The following is a 19,870-nucleotide window of genomic DNA, read 5'->3' as shown; positions in this document are numbered from 1 at the left end:
AAGTGCAGCACTAAGAACCATGCGATATGCCCCTCAGAAGTCTTTGTGCACCCCACAAAGGAGTGCAACACCAATGTGGATACAAGTCATTGCAGCCTAGCATGAGTGAGAGTTGCCAACACAAAGTCACCCAACTATAAATCACTCAAGTTAACTCTGCAGTGAGGATGCACCCAAAGCGCTTTGCACACTGGAATGAAATTAAAAGCTGTTCTGAAAATGGAATTTTCATCTGAGGGGAAATGTTAACAATTCAAAATAATTTTCCATTTCAAAGCAGCACAGAAAGTCAAAAGATCAGTGTCAACTGGGCAATATCAAAACCTTTTAAAAACGTATTTTCAGTCAAAACAAAGCGAGTCAGCACATCAGGACATTTTGCACATCTAAACAAGTTTTGTTCCAAAGATAATTTTTGAAGTGACATTTTGAAATGACTTGGTTTATTTTGACTCTCCCTACTGGAAAACTAGAAAAAAAAATACAAAGTGACATTTTCCAATAGGATATTTCAACAAAACCACATTTTCCACCAGCAACGTTTTTTTCCTGTAACATTTTCATCCCACTCTAGCCTCACAGTGAGACCTAGGTGCAGACCCTACTAGTGCCTGGTCCCCAGTTCTTTGATCTAAACACCAGTCCACACTCCCTCCAGCACTGAGTAAGCCCCATGAGGATGCCATTTGCAGCTTTGCCTTCTGGCTGACAGGAGGCTGATGCTGGCTAAGTAACTGCTGGGGTGTGGGTAAAGCAAGTGGGAGCATGACAAGCAGCCATTGAATGTCTCTGCGTCTCTCCTCTCCACCCTGCAATAATTGTAATTAGGCTGGACCTCTTCCAAAGCATTGCTGAGTGCTGAATGCTCCCTCCCAGGGAATGTGACATCAGCACTGCCCTGATTCTCAGTCATGTGCAAGCTTCATAGAGTGCAGCTTCCTGCTTTCTTCTCTACTGCTGCTGACTAAGGATGTTCTGTTGTATTTACATTAACCAGCTAAGAGAAAAACATGCTTAAAACTGGTATCTTGCCTGGTTTAGTCACGCAAGTTGTGCAGTAGTTACTCAGCAGGAAGTTGGGCTGTGTGCACATGTGGAATCAGGCCTGCTGGCGGGGGGTCTAGTTTCTGCTCTGCCATTGACTCACTGTGTAATCTTGGGCAAGTCACTTCACCTCTCTGCGCTTACATTTCATCACCGGGAAAATGAATGTCAAAATACTAACTCAGAGGGGTGTTGGGATGCATAATTACAATCATTAGCATTTGCAAAGTGCTTTGGGATCCTCAGACAACGGCGTTATTGAAAAGCTGAGTATGTCATTGTTGAGCATAAACAAGTGGCAGCTCTGGGAATGCGACTTGGCTACGTGTTCTAATTAGCAGACTGCTGTATTTATGTACTTTGCAAGACAGATTATTGGCAGCTACACAGAGGAAGCAGCTTAAGCTGGCGAAGAGGTGAACAGGTTGTTCAATTGGTGCAGCAAGAGCAGCAGAAACCGTTCAGCCCATGCCATAGGGAAAGTGTGAGGAGACATGCACTTGTGTGTGTGTCTGAGAGAGAGACAGACAGACAGATAGCCATGGTTCATAGCTAAGGCTAAGATTCTGTCACGCATATTTTATTAAAAATCACGGGCAGGTTACGGGCAATTAGGGTGACCAGATGTCCCGATATTTAGTTGTTTGTCCTGTGTCCTAACCAATGTATGGTTGGGATGGCATTTGTCCCAATATTTTGCTTCAGCGGGACTCTGGCTTTTTTTTTTTTTTTTTTTGCTTGGAGCGGCAAAAACCTAGAGCCGGCCCTCGTGGGGGGTGGGGGAGGGGAGCCTGTGGCTGCCCCCCCATATGTCCCAATATTTTGTTCTTGTCATCTGGTCACCCTACAGGCAATAAAGAAAAATTCATGGAAGCCCGTGACCTGTCTGTGACTTGTACTAAAAATATGTGTGACAGAATGGGGATCTGCAGGCTCTGTACATCACCCAGGGGGGACTGGCTTGGAGGTGCAGGGTTCCCCCACCAGCCGCAATGGCTCCAAGCTCAGGGCTCTGAGCTCTGGGACACCCTGGCTGCCACCGGCAGCTCCAAGCTCCGTGCTGCCCACGCAGGCTCTGTGCTCTGGGGTGCTCGCGGAGGCTCCAAGCCCCAGGGCACCTCAGATGCCTGTGGCGGCTCCGAGCTGCAGGCACCACTGCCTCTGCCCTGGCTGGGAGCTGCCTGCGGGTCAACCCTGCCTCCCTCTGAGGCTGGGAGCTCACGCCCCTGCAGTTCCCAGCTGCCAGGGGAGGTGGGGGACCCTGCAGCTCTCAGGTGCTGGGGGCTCAAGTCACGGAGGTCTCTGGAAGCGTGACTTCCATGACAAAATCATAGCCTATTCATAGCACTCATGTGTGCATGTGAAAGTGAGATGGTTCCTAGGCTTTTAAGCCTTTGGCCCAATCATGCTAATCCCGTGCCTTCCACCTGGAAGGACATGGCAGCTGCTCTCCTGGGGACAAGAGGGAGGAGGTAAAATCGGCTTAATGTGTTTGGTAACATTTTGAGTAGGATTAAGGAGACCACGAACAGGGCCAACCTTGAGCGTTCCAGGTCTTCAAGCTACCATAGGACCCTCAAACAAGTGGGGTCTCTTATCTCCATGTGGGAGGGAGTCTGGTGGCAGTTTCTCCCTCTCCAGCAGCAGGTTGGGAGGCAAACAGAGTGCTGAACCGTGAATTGCTGCGGTATTTGCTCTGGCCCACTACACCTCCAAGTGCAAAGCCCCAAATAGACACTTGCCTCGTTTGCCTCAGAACTTGGCCATGGCCATGTAATCCATCTAGGTGTGTCCATATCGAATTCAGCGGCTCAGTGTGTGAGCATTTCTTCCTCTAGTGGCTGGTTCCAGGAAAGAGAAAGCCAGCTCATTGTTCACACCTAATAGTTACTCTTTTTGCTCAAGTGTTAGGGGCTTATGGTGGGTTTGATCCTTGCTGATGGCTGTTTGCCCTCTTGCTCATTCCCGATTTTTCCCTCCCACCCTGTTTTAGGGTCTCCATTGTGCCTCTTGGTGGATTCAGGGGGAACTAGGGCTAAAATTCTGCTGATTTAAAATCCCCCTGAAGTTTCAGGTAGATAGATTTTTCCTTTGCTTCTTATCCTGCACTGTGGTGTCTTTTGTCTGTGAGATGTTAAACAGCTGCCATATTCTAGTGCCAAGATAGCTGCATTTCAATGATGTACGATCATTTCAGCAGTCCCTATATATAGTTTGTTCATCAGTGTATTGTTAACATTTATAAAGTGCTGTGAGATCCTCAAATAAAAAGCACTAGAGGAAAAAGTGTGTCAGATGCCTAGTGAATCAAGATATGCATTACACAGAGAAAAGATGGCATGACATCTGGTACCCATGAAAATTAAGCGGTGATGAAGGCTTAGTTGCTGACATTGCTGTGCACCTTCCTTTCACGTGCAGGGCTGACACAGCCTCATCTTTTGCAGCCCTTTGAAGCTCCTCTCAGTTCTTTGGATCATCACAATTCATACTTGTGACGGGAGTGGTTTTAATGTGGGATGGTGCTTGTACTTTTATCACCTTGTCCCAAGAACTCACTATTTCCCTTAGGTAACCTACGAATCACCCTCTGGAAAGGGTTTCATCCAGGCTCGGCTGCTGCTAAAACCCAAAACTCGCTTTGGCTTCAATGAGCGTAGGCAGGAACAGACTCAATGCAGGAAAGGCTGAAAACGAGCAACTGCTGAAAATGTGCTATCCTACAAAGGCTTTTAAATCCTGATTACACAGCTGTGAAAATCTACATATCATCCATGTCTGAATGATGTGATTCCCAAGCTCCCTATCTCCAAAGGAGTCTTGTTTCACCTCAGGCCTCTGGCCAAACTTTTCCCCAAAAGTTGCACAAAACCCTCTCAGATTTCCTAGTCTACAACAATGTGCTTCTCACAACCCTTTATACATTTCACGTAGGCCATTTATCAGCCATTAGAAGGTGGTAACTTTTAGTCACTATCTACACGGATCCAGTGATCTGGAAGTGAGAGGGCCACATCCACTACCAATCCCCGGTGCCCTTATAAATTCAACTATTTTAAATCTTCTCCCTTCTTTTTGTGTTTTGCCCAACTTAAATGAGCACCTGCTTTGGACTCTGGGCCAAATTTATCCCTAATGTTACTCCACTGAACCATCTGATCATATATAGCAAAATGTCGGCTATTATAGCAGAACAGACAGACCTCAGAGTCTAGAATCCCTAAGTTCCATTCCCACCTCTGCCATTGACTACCCATAGCTATGTTATAAATATTAATTAGGCTTCACAACTTTTCTTTATAAATAGTATTATCTCCATTTTGGAGATGGGACTACTCCTCAAGGCTAGCCAGCATCCTAGAAGTCAACAGCACTCAACAACCCTACACAAAAGTTCAGGACAGGAAATGACAAATACTATATCCAATTGAACTGCACAGACAATTTAAATTAGCAGAAAATAATAATTACCCACACTGGAATTTGATGTAGACAGCAAAGTTCATGCCCCAAAAAAGCGTCCTGGGATCTTTACTACGCACAAGCAGTCAGCACCGGGATGTTAAGGGCCCTCCAAAGGGAATGAATCTGTAAAATTTGTCCTTCATAAGATTACAATTCAAAATGCACTGTAAATGAGGAAATACATTTCAGTGGCTTGATGGGTCAGAATTAACTAAAATTTCATTAATTTCTGGTGGGTCCGTTTAGAAACTCAGACGTCCGTCCAAAGTCTCTCATCCTACTTTGCTTCACTAGGCCAGTCTGTCTACTTAGCTGATCCAATGAGGTAAAATGCTAAAGGGTAATCTAAACACATGGACCATTATTAAAGGAAAAATGAAGGAGATGTGGTAAATGGAGAAATGTCACAAGCAGAGATTATACCCTAAGTCACTGAGGGTAAACTACGGCCCGCAGGCCAGTGTTTTAAGCCAGCCCATGAGCTCTCACTGGGGAACAAGGTCGGGAGCCATACCATGCAGCTCAGCCCCTCTCCGGTGCTCGGGCCGGCTTGGCCCTGCTCCAGCGCTCCAGCCAGAGCGCTGGGTCAGGGGCCAGACCACGCGGTTTGGCCCCACTCCAGCAAGGATGCTGGGTTGGGGGCCACACCATGCGGCTCGGCCCCGCTCTGGTGCTCCAGTAGGGGTGCAGGGTCAGGGCTGCACCACACAGTTCCTGGAAGCCGCGGCATGGCCCTGCTCTGGCTCCTACATGCTCCAATGGCCTCCTCCAGTGCTCCAGTGGGAGCTGCAGGGATGGTGCCTGCAGACGGGGAGGCGTGCAGAGCCACTTGGCCGCGCCTCCATGTAGGAGCTGGAGAGGGGACATGCCATTGCTTCCGGGAGCCACTTGAGGTAAGCACCGCTCGATTCCTGCACCCCTGAGCCTCTCTCCAACTCCCTGCCCCAGCCCTGATCCCCCTCCAGCCCTCTGATCCCCTTGGTCCCAGCCCAGAGCACCCCCCTACACCCCAAACTCCTCATCTCCAGCCCCACCCCAGAGCCTGCACCCCAAACAGAGCCCTCACCCCCTCCCGCACCCCAACCCCAATTTTGTGAGCATTCATGACCCACCATACAATTTCTATTCCCCAATGTGGCCCTTGGGCCAAAAAGTTTGCCCACCCCTGCCCTAAGTGCAGTCAGACTAAGAGCCAAACATGAACAATTTGTCATTCATTGCAGCTGACTGTTACCTCCGCTTAACAAGGACAGAGAGAATGTTCTGCGTTCATATTTGCAACGAAACAGTTTTGCACACGAAACAGCTGCAAACTGTATGAGCGTTGGGGTTTTTTAACTGTCAGTAGAGCTCTTCATTTACTTCAGTCCACACGGGAAATCTGCAAGAAGTATTTCCACCAAAGAGAAACTAAGGGCCCCATTTTGTTCCCTGATCTAGCCCTGATAATGGACTCGACAGACTACTGGTGACCAAGCAAGAGGGTAGGGGTGATGTTGCATAGCACTGGTTGATCACTTACAATGTTTCTGTGTTTCGTGCAAGTGAGGCACAACTACTTCTAGTCTATATCTCAAATGCATTGATGCTTCCTGCTGCGAAGCTGCATAAACGGTTGTCAAAGAAGATGAAATTCCTAGCAAGGAGACTCACAAACACACAAATCTTATTCACAATAAGGAGCTTTGAGAACAGACTAAAAGAAGGCGTTAGTGGAGCTGTGATTCTGCAAACCTGATTATCCCAGTGTGTTTCATGTCCTATCTCCATCCCTGCAAAGATCACACAGGGATGAGATGGGAAAATCAGGGCATCTGTGTGTGTCTGAAAAAGTATCTTTTGGGTGAATGATGAACAGACTGAGTGTCCAAAGCTGCACACCTTTTGCACTGGGAACCATTCCAGTTACACCTCACCCCCAGTATTCATGATTCCTAGCATGGGAACAATACATCCCTTGCAAAAACACAGCAAATTAAAGTGCTCTTTGGCTTCCATAAAATTAGAATTTCTTAATTAAAACGGATAACAGGAAATTACAGGGATGTCAGAAAACAAGGTCCCAGACAGTCTGTCTCAGTCATCTCCCTTATGTTAGAAAAGTACAAGACAGTGAAACAGGTGATCTTTGTAATGTCCACCGAAGATCTCCTCCATGTTCCTGATCTGAATCTCTGGACAACTTCAATAAAGAACAGACTGCAAAGATTCCGGGTTGGGGTTTGCACATGTTGAAACAGGTCCTTTGAGAAAGGTTTAGTCAGTTCTATTTGGACCTTTAGCCAGGTTAAAATGATTGAATAAAGCTTCCTTTTTCTTAACACCGAGTCTTATTGTATTAACACAGGGGTCTCACTTGACTCCAACAAAAGATGTTGCTGCCTTTCTTTTTGAATGTATTACCCTACTGGGGGGAATGGTTAACAGTCCCTAACAATGATGCCCAACCATTATATTCAACCCAGTGTCCCTCACAAAACAGGTGGGGAGCATGAACTTCATAAGGCTAAAGCATACATGAATAGTTTTCTCACTCCATGCAGGGAACTGGCATCCCAAGCAATTTCAGTCATACAGAGAATTAGTGCATCTCGAAGGAGGAAGACTTCATGCATTAAGAAATGTTTGTTTCCTTCCTAGACATGGCCAATGTGCAGCAGACACTGCCAGGTAAAGCAAACCTTGTACTGTCCTCTGTCATCATGGTGACTGGGTAGAGAATCATTGGCCAATACCTGTACCTCCATTTTTAAATTGGCAAGTTTGATTAGCTTAAAAAAAAAAAGTTAGATCTCAAAAGCTGCTCTTCCCCCTGTTCTCCCCATCACCTCAGTCCCAGTGGAGGAAGATGTAAGTTCTCTATATACATCTGGTTTACAGAGCTGTTAAATTCACTTCTGTTGCTTTCTTTCTCCCAGGCTGGTGTTTCTTGAGTCTTCTTGACATCAAAACCCCAATGAGTACAGAACCCGCCAGAACTCCACCTACTGCTGCCAAAATCACAGCCCAGTAAGGTACCGATGGGTCACCTGCTCCCAGTACTGGAGCTGTATTTTGCAATCCACTGTTTCTGGATGTGAAAAGAAATGGATTCTCCTACAAAGGAAGGAGAGAGGACTTTACTGGCCACAAAACACTTCTGAGCAGCATTCAGTCTATATGTCACCCATCCCCTATTGAGACGGGACAGTCCTTATTTCTTTAGCAATAAAAATTGACCATTTCTACATTCTGTCTGTTGTGAAAGCTCCCCTCCCTGAACAGATTTATATTCCCCCCGCCCCCAAGTGTTCCTTTTTATACATTTCAGATCACTGCAGCTTTGGCATTGCTTCTGAACCCATTTATTGTAGATAACCAAATGCAAAAAATAAAACTGGTTGAAATGAGAGGTTCTCACTGGGGCAATGATGCAGTTTTTCACTACATCCCAATGAGCAGACCTTCCTGAAAACCTGTTTTTGTCAGAAAACCAGAGATGTTTTTGTGCTATTTAAACCCCTCCCCCCGCAAAATGCAATCTTTAATATGCTTGAATTATATTGCTGGCAAGAAGGAAAGGGAAAACAAAAGGGCCACATGGGTGAGGCTATAGTGTGGTGTTTACTTACTGAGGTTGGACACTTGAGTTTGAATCTGTCATGGGAGAAGTTATTGTAGCTCTGCTTTTGACCAACTGGCTCCAGCTGAGGGAGAGAAGAGGGATAGCAAACCTAAAAGTGATGTTTTCCTCCAAAACTCTCCTGATTTTGGTGGGTTATACTGTTCTATCAAATCACACACTCCTTTGCACCCTCAAGGGGTTCTAGAATATGATGGGTCACAGGACAATTTTTCTGCCATTTTTCAAGTCCGGGACCAAAAGAATTAACTACTGTCCTATCTGTGGCAGATGTTAGTTACCTCATTCAATGCACTACTGGAAGGTGCTCAGATACCAAGGGGATAGTAGTGGTATAGAATAGAATAGATCAATCTCTGCAGCCCTTACTCAGAGAAGGAATTCACTGGGAATTTTGTTTACGTAATGACTGCAGGCTTTGGTCCATAAAGAGAGGCAGAACTTTCTCTTGCAGCAGTTTCTGGAGAGAATAAAAACCAGCGCAGGGTGAATGTGCCACTCCCTTAAACCACCTAGTATTGCATCTATTGACCTCAAGTGATGAGAGAGGCGGGAGGGAAGAAAGTGCCAATTGCATGCTAGAGAGACATAACATCATTATAGCCCCAGAGAGGAGACAGGGAAAGGGACTCCAGTAATAAGATTCAGATATGTTAATACTGGGAGTGCTTCCTGGCTCTATGGTATTGTGAAAAAGTAAAAGTAGAAACTGAAGGCAAGATGAGAGAGGTGAGCCAAGGAACATGTGAGGTGCAGGAGATAGTGCCTTATGTGTTGATGACAACAGCAGAGGAGAAAGCTACATGGACAAAAACCCCGCAGAGATGATGTGAAGCGAACCAATGAATTCAAAGATTTGCTGACTATCATGGAATTCTGCTGCCTGGTAAAGGCCAGCATCACACAGGAGTCTAAACCCTCTGGCTTGCCTACTGGTGCATGCTTTGGAGCATAGGTTATTTTTTCTGTGCCTTGGGGGAGGGCAGCAAGCATCCCGAGGGGAGTTCCCTGTAACCTACATGGTGGGTGTTCTGTCTGCGGTCCCCTGGCTATCTGTACACCTGGTACTTCCTGTGCCAGGGTGGGAAAGAATCTGGCATGGAGTCAAGAACAAGGGCTGATCACGTGTGGAGATTTTCAGCAAGCAGATCCATATCACATTTGTCACTCACTGTGAAATTGGAGCTCCAGCCTGCTAACCTGGGGCCTGATAGCACTCCCAAGGCCCAGCCTATGTTACAGGTGTGCTCTGGGTGGGAGAGGCACAATTCCCATTGAGTTCCTCAGCATGCAGAGAGAGTGCACATGCTGAACAAACCCTCTGGATAGCAGCCTGCTCTCTGCCATGCCGCTGGCCATCTCAGTGTGCTTGTGGAGGTGAGGTGAGCGAGGTTGTAGACCTGATAGATCAATGATTGGCAATGGCATGGTAACTTCTACATTAGTGAGACACAGTCAAATCAGTACCATTAGCAGTGAAAAGTTAGTTATTGTCTCACCCCTTACATATAGTATATTAACTTTGCTATATTTTGCAAATAGAAAAAAAGGACAGATAATAAAGCGGTAGATTGAATGCTCCTGACATTTTCCCACTTGTTTTGGCCCTTCTTTAGCTGGAGAAAGACACCAATGTCAGGAAGCAGAATGATTTCCCTGTGGGACTTGATCTAGTGCACTGCCACAGCCAGCAACTTCAGCCACTTGGAGAAAAAACTATGTTGTGTCTTCCAAAAACCGTTCCAAAGGCATCCTAATATTTGAGGATAAGGCCAGTCTTCTTGTACACTGTGGGATGGCAGCTACATTTGGGACCATTTGCTTGCTTTATTATGTACTGCCTGAACCTGTTTGTGCACGATTTGTCACATGGTGATAAAATCAATTAGAACACACTAGCTATGGCGCAATATTATCTAGTAAACTATAACCATCAAAGTTTTACTCTTTCCAGCTCTGTGATGTAGATTAAAGCACAGCTGGCATGCAATTTAAGAAAAGGAGTTAATGTGTAAGGTGTAATAGATTATGATGAGATCTGTCTGCTTCTTATATAGCCCTCATCCCCATCGGACTTTTCCATAAGGGTTACCCTTGTCCCCCTTCCTTCATGACCTTCTATCAGCTGTCAGCCGGCCCTTCTAAGATGTTACTCTCTATGAGTAACAGGCAGGTGCAGGAGAGAGGCAACAGCTGCTTATTGTTGTTTCAACGTCAATACCATGTTTTCCATTTCTAAAGTAGTTCCAAAGTTCATTTTCCTGATGGAAACACTGAAGAGAGCATAGTCTGTTTGTGTTCTCATAAACTAGTACTCAACTATTTTTAAACCCAACCCAGACCTACATTTTCTCCCTCCCCCATGTCTTCAGTTGATTGGTTTAGTTTAGTTTTTCATTATCCCATAATCCTCTGGGGCTGGAGACTATAGGGGTTGAGTTTTATTTACGCAGGCCAATTATATAACGAACATGTTCACAGTAACTAAGAGCCTGATTTATAAACCAAAATGCAGCCACCTACTATTCACACAGGATTTGTCCTGTCCATATGATTAACAGTACCAGCTCCCCAGCTGATGTAAACAAGTATAGCTCATTGAGTTCACTGGAGGCCATATAAGTACATATGGACAGTACATACGGTTCAAAAGTGGCTTTAGCCACAGATTTGTAAAACAAAGTTCCAAATGAAAGGATACATTCTGCCTTCACTGACACACCCAAAGTATCTGTGTATCCATTGAAGACTACCAGCATCACCAAAGCTATTTCTACTAACTAGTTTCCTTTCGTTGGCAGTGTACAAGCCAAGGTTGAATTGAACTAACCTGTCAGCTCTAGGACTGACCTCTCCATAACAGAATTGAGGTACTTTATTTAATCAGGAGAGAGAATAAAAAGAAAAATATACAACCCCCTCCAAAATGGTTACAAATATCTGTCAAAGTCAGATTCAGGACTCACATAATTTGTCAGACCACTCTGTTTATTAGCAAAGCGCTTTGCCAATGCACCCAGATGTGAGCCCCTCTCTGAGGCTAAAGATAACTTATTTATACAGCTAAGCCAAAGCCAATTTAACATAAGAGACAAAAGGAAGCAAAAACTGACAAATATACATACATATCTTATTTGCATACTAATGTTCACCAATCTCCTAGCTCAGAAGGAGCTCTAAGTTAATTAAAAAAAGAAAAGGAGTACTTGTGGCACCTTAGAGACTAACGAATTTATTTGAGCATGAGCTTTCGTGAGCTACAGCTCACTTCATCGGATGCATACCGTATGTATGTATGTATTCCACGGTATGCATCCGATGAAGTGAGCTGTAGCTCACGAAAGCTCATGCTCAAATAAATTCGTTAGTCTCTAAGGTGCCACAAGTACTCCTTTTCTTTTTGCAAATACAGACTAACACGGCTGTTACTCTGAAACCTAAGTTAATTAGTTTGAGGACCCATTGTCTCACGCGCCTTAATGTTTCTCTTCCTGACAACTATATTTCAACAAACCCTTCAAGTAGCATTTCTTTAATGAATTATAATTTCAATATAATTCATTCTACTTTCACAAATCCCAAAGCTGTATAAAGTCTTATAGTCTGGGGATGGGCACTGGGAAATAGTCCTAGGACTATGGCTCCTACATCTCCCTGTGAAGGAGGAGCAGTCCCCTGTACATTTCCCCTGCAACCACAGGGACTGGGACCGAGTTTAGCCCTTGCACAGAGCAGGAGAGACAGAACACAAGGGATGCGGAGGGCTTCTTGTGCCTGCCCCATCCCTGCATACTCACACGTGGGGCTAGAGACAATCTGGCCATTTATGTGTATTGAGGAGAACTCCTCTCATTTGGCCAGCAGCGTGCTGAGCTCTTTCAGGGAACAAGACAGGGCTGCTGAGCAAAGCAGAACAGAAAAACAATACTCTCTTACAAGAATCACACACAGCCACTCCGTACACAGACACGCACTGGAGTGCAGGGACAAGGGGTTACAAGAACACCACTAATATAAAACAACAAAGGGCTAGATCCTCAGCTGGCATAAATCAACAAAGCTCTGTTGATATCAGGGGAACTGATTCACAGTAGCTGAGGATCTAGCCCCCAGATCAGTTCTTTTTAAAAAGAATAAGAGCTCATTGTCCCCCGTGGAAGGGTTTGTTCTAATTTGTGTAGGAGATGAGTAGCAGCCTTGACAGAATGAGAAACCCTGGTAGTGTGGAGTAAAGGGCAATCATGTCTGGGTAATGAATAAGGGGCAGTGGGAACTTACGAATGCCCCTAAAGAGGGGTTTTCCACATTGCAGCAAACATCCAGAATCAATTTATTACTTTCAATGCTAGAGGATCCTGCACAGTTACTTATTATGTAACCCAAGTCTAACTTCATTTTAGAATGGCCTAGATTCATCCCTGATTTATCCCAGCTTCTGCAGGCATAAACAAGGGTGCAGGACCCCTGCAGGCATAAAGTCTTCTCGGGGGTATGTGGGGGTGGAACAAAGTGTCCGCAGCTTTCTTCACAGCCCAGGGCCCCTGGGGAACAGCCCTGCCCCAAACCTTCTGGGCAACGGGGAATGCGCTGGCTCGTTCAGCACATTCCTTCTGCAGTGTCTGCTGACGGGACTCCCGCAGAATTCTAAACCTGCCATTCCCCCAGCAAAACTAGGCTGATGGAGGGTAGAAGAATAAATATCTCCTGCGCGTCCCCTAGGGGTGAATGCCCCTGCAGTGCAGGGAAGTAAAATCCGAACTTCCAAAGTAGTAGCTGTCATGACTAGCAGGATAGCAGCAGTATCTAGGATGCTGGGGCATAAGCTCTGCAATGTGAGGTGGAACACGTTCTTATTATTACAGAAAGCAGGACTCCGGCTGCTGGGGAGCTAAAGAGGTTTTGTACAGATTCATTAGGAAATCCCATTCTCTGAAAGAAGGGAATACCCATTAAAGAGAAACAGAATCTTAGCAGATATACAGAACCAAATGTTTACCAATGTTGCTTTAATGAACCTTGGTTGCCCAATTGGGAAGACGTTTTCCTGCCGGGCATATTAACAGGACTATAAGGATTTCTCATTTTCCTCTGGAAGAAAGAAGAAGGATCATCTGCTAGGATGAGGTTGCTTTATCTCAGGCAATTGCCAAGGACTGCAGGCCAAGAAAGGCAGAAAGGAGTCCTGGTCATTAACGAAGTTAAACACTTATTGATCTATCCAATTATACCTCATTTATCCTCGTTGTATCTGAGCATTTTCTCACATGCACCTTCTGGGCTTCTCTGTAAAATATATATATATGGATCTGTTCTACGACCTCTTACCATATTATTCCAGAGCGCTATGGCCATCTCAGCATGGCCTCTCTCAGTTAAATGAAAGCAATCCATGGAAAAGAAACTCAGGTCTGGCTTCTCATTCTGCAATTCAAAAAAATGTAATAATTCACCCCAGCGCCAAAGGATCCTTTCCACCTGGTAAATGAGACTGTTATTTCAGCCTCATTGGGCTCCTTTCTTCCTGCAGTTGGGGGCAAACACACATCTTGATTCCACCTCCAGGGGGCCACAGTCCACATGATTAGTCCATATAAAGCAGAACCTACAATTTCAACCAATCAAAAGGCAGTGCTTGTTTGCGTAACATCCATAGATATTTAAAGCCAGAAGGGCTCATCATGATAACTGACCCGAGCGGTTCCTCAGACTTTGAGACCCAGCATATCACACTTAAAAGCCAGAAATACTTGGCAAACCAATTTAGTCATTCTAATCAGTGTGGAGATAACGCATTCTTATTCTGATGCTGTAAACCAACCTAAGTAGCATCTCATCGCAGCTCATGGATTGCATCTCAGGAACCAAAGATCTAGTTTGATCTCCTGCATAACACAGTCCATGGAATTTCATCCAGTAATTTCTGCATAAAACCCAAGAACTTGTGGTTGAACTAACTATCTAACTATCGAGGAGATCATAGGGGCACCAATCACTGCAGTATCGACCCAAATGCTGAATCTCATTCAAGTTCGAAAGATTGCAACTATTTATTATTGTTTGTTGAATTCTTGAAGCTCGGCTTCAGTTTCTTAAACCTTTCAGGCAAATTTGGGCTGCTTTTCAAGTGAACACCCAAGACTGTGGATCGATACAGTGGAAGCACAAAGGTTTTGTGGGGCAAGCTTGCCCTACTACTGCCAACATGGTAGCTATTCTTTGGTCTCCAGATGTCAATATTGCACCTTTCAGTAGAACCTAAGATCACTTCTTAAAATGTGCTGGAGTTCTTTGGGGATAAGGCAAAAGGGTAGATATTATGCAAAACTGGTTGGTTTGTGCCGAGTTTCACGCTGAGTTTTTGCATTCCTAACTACCACTGCATGCAAGATACAAGGTTAAAGAATGGAAAGAGAGCTGGTCGATGGCTTTTTAGAGAGGCGTCAATCAGTGCATTCCCAGCTCACATATTTCCTGAAGTCACTTGATGTCTCCAGCAGATTCACAAGCAATACACTCTTTCCTACTTTCATCTTTTCATTATTATATTTCTGCAGTGCCCATAATATGCTAGAGTCTGTGCAAACATAAAAGAAGACATGGTCCCTGCCCCACAGATATTACAGTCCAAAATAAATCTTCACGTTGGCCTCAAAAAAAGGTAGGTAATGAAACAGGACTCACGCTGTCTAGGGGGATGATGGTATTTCGGAAAAAAGGCTGCACCACAACAGTAAAATCCTCACGCTGTGCATAGCGACCGCTGTTAGCCGTCAGCATGCTTTTGATCTATGTGGGTTTGCAAGATGCAAAACAAAAAGGTCATTTACAAGATTTATCTCCCCCATCAAACAAGGGTTATAAAATATGAGCCTTTCACCTCTCTAGATCATTAGTATAAATCCAGCCTAGATAGCAAAGAAAACTATTGAACATGTGGAGAGACTTTCATAGAAGGAGAATGTGAATAGATTAAATGTGCAAAGATAAATGATTCTGAAGTGGATAAAAAGAAATTTTATGTCTATTAATAAACACAATGCATAAATTAACTTGTGCAACTTAGCGCTAAATGACATCAGTCATCTGCGTTGGGGCTGAAAGGCCGGGGCCCGTCTTGCCTCTGCCCCCTCCACCCGGACTCCCACCCCACGCTCTGCGAGGGGAGGACGGAAAGGGCTGGGGCCGGGGGGTCGGTCTGCAAAAGTTGGGGATTGGTCCTGCTTGGAGTAGGGGGTTGGACTAGGTAACCTCCTGAGGTCCCTTCCAACCCTGATATTCTAGGATTCTAAAAAAGGGTTAGGGCCAACATTTTCAAAAGTGACTAGTAAGTCTGAGTGCCTCAACTCACACAACTGACACATCTAAAGAGACCTGGTTCTCAAAGGGTCGATGCTCAGTTGTTATTTTTTTTTAAATCAGGTCCCATAACGGTGTCAATTTTGGCACCCAAAAATTGGGGCACCCAAAATTAGTAGTCACTTATGAAAATTTTGGCCATAGATGCTTATATGGAAAGTGAGAATATCCATTATTATGTTAGATAGGACAATAGTTTATGGTTATAAATCCTGATGCTTCCAGTCACAGATCAACTGTATCTTCCCCCTCTCCTGAGGTTAGGGAGAATTTTCCCTTATGGGTGGATTATTTAATAATCGTCCGGTATAGGGATTCATTCATCTTCCTCAGAAGCATCTGATACTGTTCACTCTTGGAGACATGATACTGAACTAGTTGGAGCCTGGGTCTGATCTGATATGGTAATTCCTATTTTCATAATAATGACTGACAATTCTTCTCATCTAATAGCTATTGGGTGGCCTGTGTGAAATCTGACTAGATCTTAGTTAAGTTAATACTGGACAAATGAACATAACCCAAAATAAACACCACTACATTGGCAATAATTAGCCCTTGTCTGGCAGTCCAAACAAAAGAGCCAAAGTCTAAATAGGCCAGTTCTTTCCCCCATTGAAATACAATGGTAGGGAAGCATGAGGAGACTTGCATCACCACTGCCCAGACAGTAGCTGGGTCTTCAGTCTACACATACATCAAAATGGGGTCTTTCGCCATCACCAACCACATCTGAAAATATGCTACAGTTCTATGTGGAAGATGAGACACATGACAAAAAAGGGAGATGTGGCGGGGCAGGGCAGAGATGAACAATTAAGGAAATAGAATCCAGGTGATACCTGAAAATCTCTGTTAATTATTTTCATTTCTTGTAGTTCAGGAGAGCTTTCCTGGGGGGTTAAGAAACATGGGCAAACAGTCCTTGAAAGAAAAAAAAAAACCAAAATCAACACCAACCCTAGACAGCCTGTGTATTCATTAATAACATGGTGTAGTTCCAAGAAGCTCAAGATGGCTTAAATTATTAAATGCAGAAATTAAATCACTAGACTAGTTTCAAGGTAGATAGAAGAGCTTTGGACACCCACAACTTCCACTTGCAGTCAACAGGAGTTGCAGGTGCTCAACTCTTTTGAAAATCAGATCCAAACTGTTTAACATGACATAGCAGTAGCAGACAACATGTGTTAGACTTTAAAAATCTACAAATACGTGTTAAAGCAGCATTTCATAGATTCATAGAGTTTAAGGTGAGAAGGGACCATTAGATCATCTAATCTGACCTCCTGTATATCACAGGCCAGTAAATTTCACCAAATTATCCCTGTATTGAACCCAGTAACTTGTGTTTGACTAAAACACACCTTCCAGAAAAGCACCCAGTCTTGATTTGATGACGTCAAGTAATGAAGAATATACCACTTACCTTGGGGTTTTTTCCCCTGAAGTCAATCACCCTCACTGTTAATTTGTGCCGAATTCCTAATCTGAATCTGTCTCTCTTCAGCTTCCAGCCATTGGTCCTTGTTATGCCTTTCTCCATATGATTAAAGAGCATCTCAGTACCAGGTATTTTCTCCCCGTGAAGTTACTTATACTTCTATATTTGATACACATATATCAAGTCACCTCTCAATCTTTTTTGATAAACTCTTTTTGATTTGAAAGCCAGTTCCTTATTTACTTGCCTGCAAAGAACTGAGTGCAGGGTTTTGCACTACAATTGTTGGTCCTACCAGCAGGGTAAGGAATGAAGCTGAGTGTGGATTCAGGCATTGGGGATTCCACTGACTGTTGTAGGACCCTGATCTGGAATTGGGGCAGGTGCAAAAGGGCTTTGAAGTTTAGCAATATGAAAATTATACTGTGTTTGTGGCATGTTGCCCAGCTTCATTGAGTACCGGGGAGAGAGGTGGTGATGTTTGGCTGATGTTCACTAGAGTGCAGAAGCTTTTTAACAGTGAGGTAGGTTTCTGTAAGCCTAGACTTACTTTAGCCTTTAGTGTTCCCATACTGACTAGTTCAGTGATCTTGAGTCAACAAGATAAAGTGTTTGTGCTTTGCTGGATTGAGGATCTAGTTTCTGCCAAAATAAAATGTTATATAGAGATGGATCAGAGCCAGAACTCCAGTTCCAAATGTTCCTGGATGTTGATGATGTTCAGATCCAGTTTCATCTTCTGTGGCTTCAGCCCAAAGCTAACTTTATAGTTGAATAAACAGGAATCCGGTAACTGCGATGCTGCCCTCATTTAAGTGCGTGCTACTTTTGTTGAAGTCAATGGGAGAGGGAAGAATTGGACTCAATATCATCATTATGATGTATAGTATCTGTAGTATCATCATTCCCAGGTTCAATAAAATCCAACAAGGTAGAGGCTTTTAAGCCCTGTATGGTTGCCTTACTAATACCAGTGATATTGATTATGCCTAAAAATAGCATCCAGTAGAAATAGATATTTGATTTGCGCACTTACGTCCCTGGAACGACACACCTCGAAGTTTCCTTTTCTATCTGACGCAGTCCAGCGATCTCCATGATCTCCACCAGGTTGACAAAGGCTCGAGGGAGCTGCAGAGTTCAAAAAAATCAGGCATGTTAATGCACAGAGCACAATACAGTTACATAACAAGGCAGGGAGGCTACTTGTAGGAAAGAGTGAGTACAGGCTGCACTGAGAGAGATTAGTAACATACAAGGGCAGTGTAGAGGAGTGAGGAAGATGTACAGTGGATATGAATCAACAAATTCACTGGCTGCCACTGCAGCCTAACTCACTGGAGCATTTCTGTTGCTCTACAGTAAATAGAGGCTTGCCCACTTTGTTTAGCAGTCAGAATGGTACGTAGGGCTGTGCTGTATGTGCTGAATCTATGTAAGGCTCAGTCTTGACTTGCAGCACTCCTGCCCTGTGCCACGACATGGTTTTGCCAGGGATCTCCAACCTGACCAGCAACACCACCTCCTGTGCTAATCCTGAACTATCATTGAGTGGATACCACCAGCTGTGCCAGATTTTTGATGTGAATAAATCTCTCTTGGGGGCTTGATGGAGAAAACCATTTAAACATAATTTGTAAGTTAAGTTGGAGTCAGCCCAGAGAAGAAATGCTTGGTGCACTGACCTGCATTTCAACCAAGGTCCCACACACCTCTGTGCCCTAGGCATAGTAGGATTAAAACCATCTCTCTTCACCTGCCTGGCCAGTGCTGGTGTTGAGGGACAAAGCAACAAACCAGATCCTGCTCTCTGTTACATCATTGTAAATTAGGAGTCACTCTGCTGAAGTCCAAGAAATTACACCCATGTAAAAGGATCACAATCTGGCCCTATATATGGTTCATTGATGTTATTAACCCTTTGACTGTGGTATTCAGAATTTGTCTGTGTGACTTGCCCACACAGCATTCTGCATCATTACTAGCAATAGGCATTCCAGTCCAGACCCTCTGACTCTGAAGCATTAAGCCCAGGGCAGAGTCAGAAGGGAAAGTTTCTTCCTCATGTTGATGATGGAGAATATGGATAGTGTCCCATGATTAGCTGCAGCAACTTGACTCCACCCTCATGGCTTAGCCAAAATATTAAGTAGCTAATTTAGTGTGTTTTCTTGGACTAAAAAAACCCAGGAATGGTACAGATAGGCCATATGGTCACCTCTTGCTCTTTGTAGCAGAGATCAGGTGCCATTGTGTTACAGTCGGTTCCGATGCTATCTATTAGACACTGCAATATTATGTGTGGGTACGTGTGTGAGAATATGGGGTTATAGGTTCATATGTAGTGGAGTGTGTAGGGATCAGTGTGCAGAGGTCTGTGAATGTATTATATGCTTGTGTATGAGTGCCTTGCCTTTAAGTCAAAATATTCTTCAGGGAACGTATATACTCACAAACAAACAATTATATATCTTTCTTCAGTTCTTGGATGGTCCCATGACCATAGTAGCTGAGCACTTCACAGTCTTTAAAGTATCCTCACTACTCCCCCCTCCACTATGAGGCAGGGCCGTGCTATTATCCCCTTTTTACAGATGGGAAACTGAGGCATGAGACTAGGTGACTTGCCCGAGTTCACACAGGAAGTCTGGGATGGAGTAAGAAATTGAACCCATCTCTCCCAAGTCCTAGGCTAGTGCCCTAACCACTGACCTCTTCTTCTGTCCTCTCATGGTTATTTTCACAATCACAAGGGCTAGAAATGCAATTTAAAAAAAACCCAAACCCTAAAAGAATGGTTTAGATTCTGGAGCAAAATGCCAAGGCGAAGAGTAGGCAAGAGAAGGATTCTGTAGAAGTCCTGTGGTTGCATGATTGCATCATGTATAGGGCCCATAATTTTACTGTTCAGCTTCTGCAGTGTTAGTGTAGCCTTTTCC

The 19,870-nt window shown here is 44.3% G+C and overlaps 1 protein-coding gene across 4 annotated transcripts in view; it reads right to left on the bottom strand.

Moving 5' to 3' along the window:
* The window catches only part of PLB1 (phospholipase B1), a 136,107-nt gene that overhangs the window by 12,511 nt on the left and 103,726 nt on the right, over positions 1–19,870 (bottom strand). For 3 of the 4 annotated variants that reach the window (XM_073338612.1, XM_073338613.1, XM_073338614.1), the window contains 6 exons: positions 17,968–18,062; positions 16,330–16,411; positions 14,813–14,917; positions 13,457–13,552; positions 8,121–8,195; positions 6,507–7,605 (listed from right to left, as the gene is read on the bottom strand). In XM_073338612.1, coding sequence (XP_073194713.1) covers positions 7,384–7,605; positions 8,121–8,195; positions 13,457–13,552; positions 14,813–14,917; positions 16,330–16,411; positions 17,968–18,062 — 675 coding nt within the window. In that variant the 3' untranslated portion in view covers positions 6,507–7,383. Of the gene's footprint in view, positions 1–6,506; positions 7,606–8,120; positions 8,196–13,456; positions 13,553–14,812; positions 14,918–16,329; positions 16,412–17,967; positions 18,063–19,870 lie in introns of those variants that run through there. The other variant, XM_073338615.1, reaches the window with a different exon arrangement.

This window comes from Lepidochelys kempii, chromosome 3 (assembly GCF_965140265.1).
Source record: "Lepidochelys kempii isolate rLepKem1 chromosome 3, rLepKem1.hap2, whole genome shotgun sequence".
Taxonomy (NCBI): domain Eukaryota; kingdom Metazoa; phylum Chordata; order Testudines; family Cheloniidae; genus Lepidochelys; species Lepidochelys kempii.
Note: the sequence above shows the minus strand (reverse complement) of the source record. Positions and strands in the feature narration are given on the sequence as shown.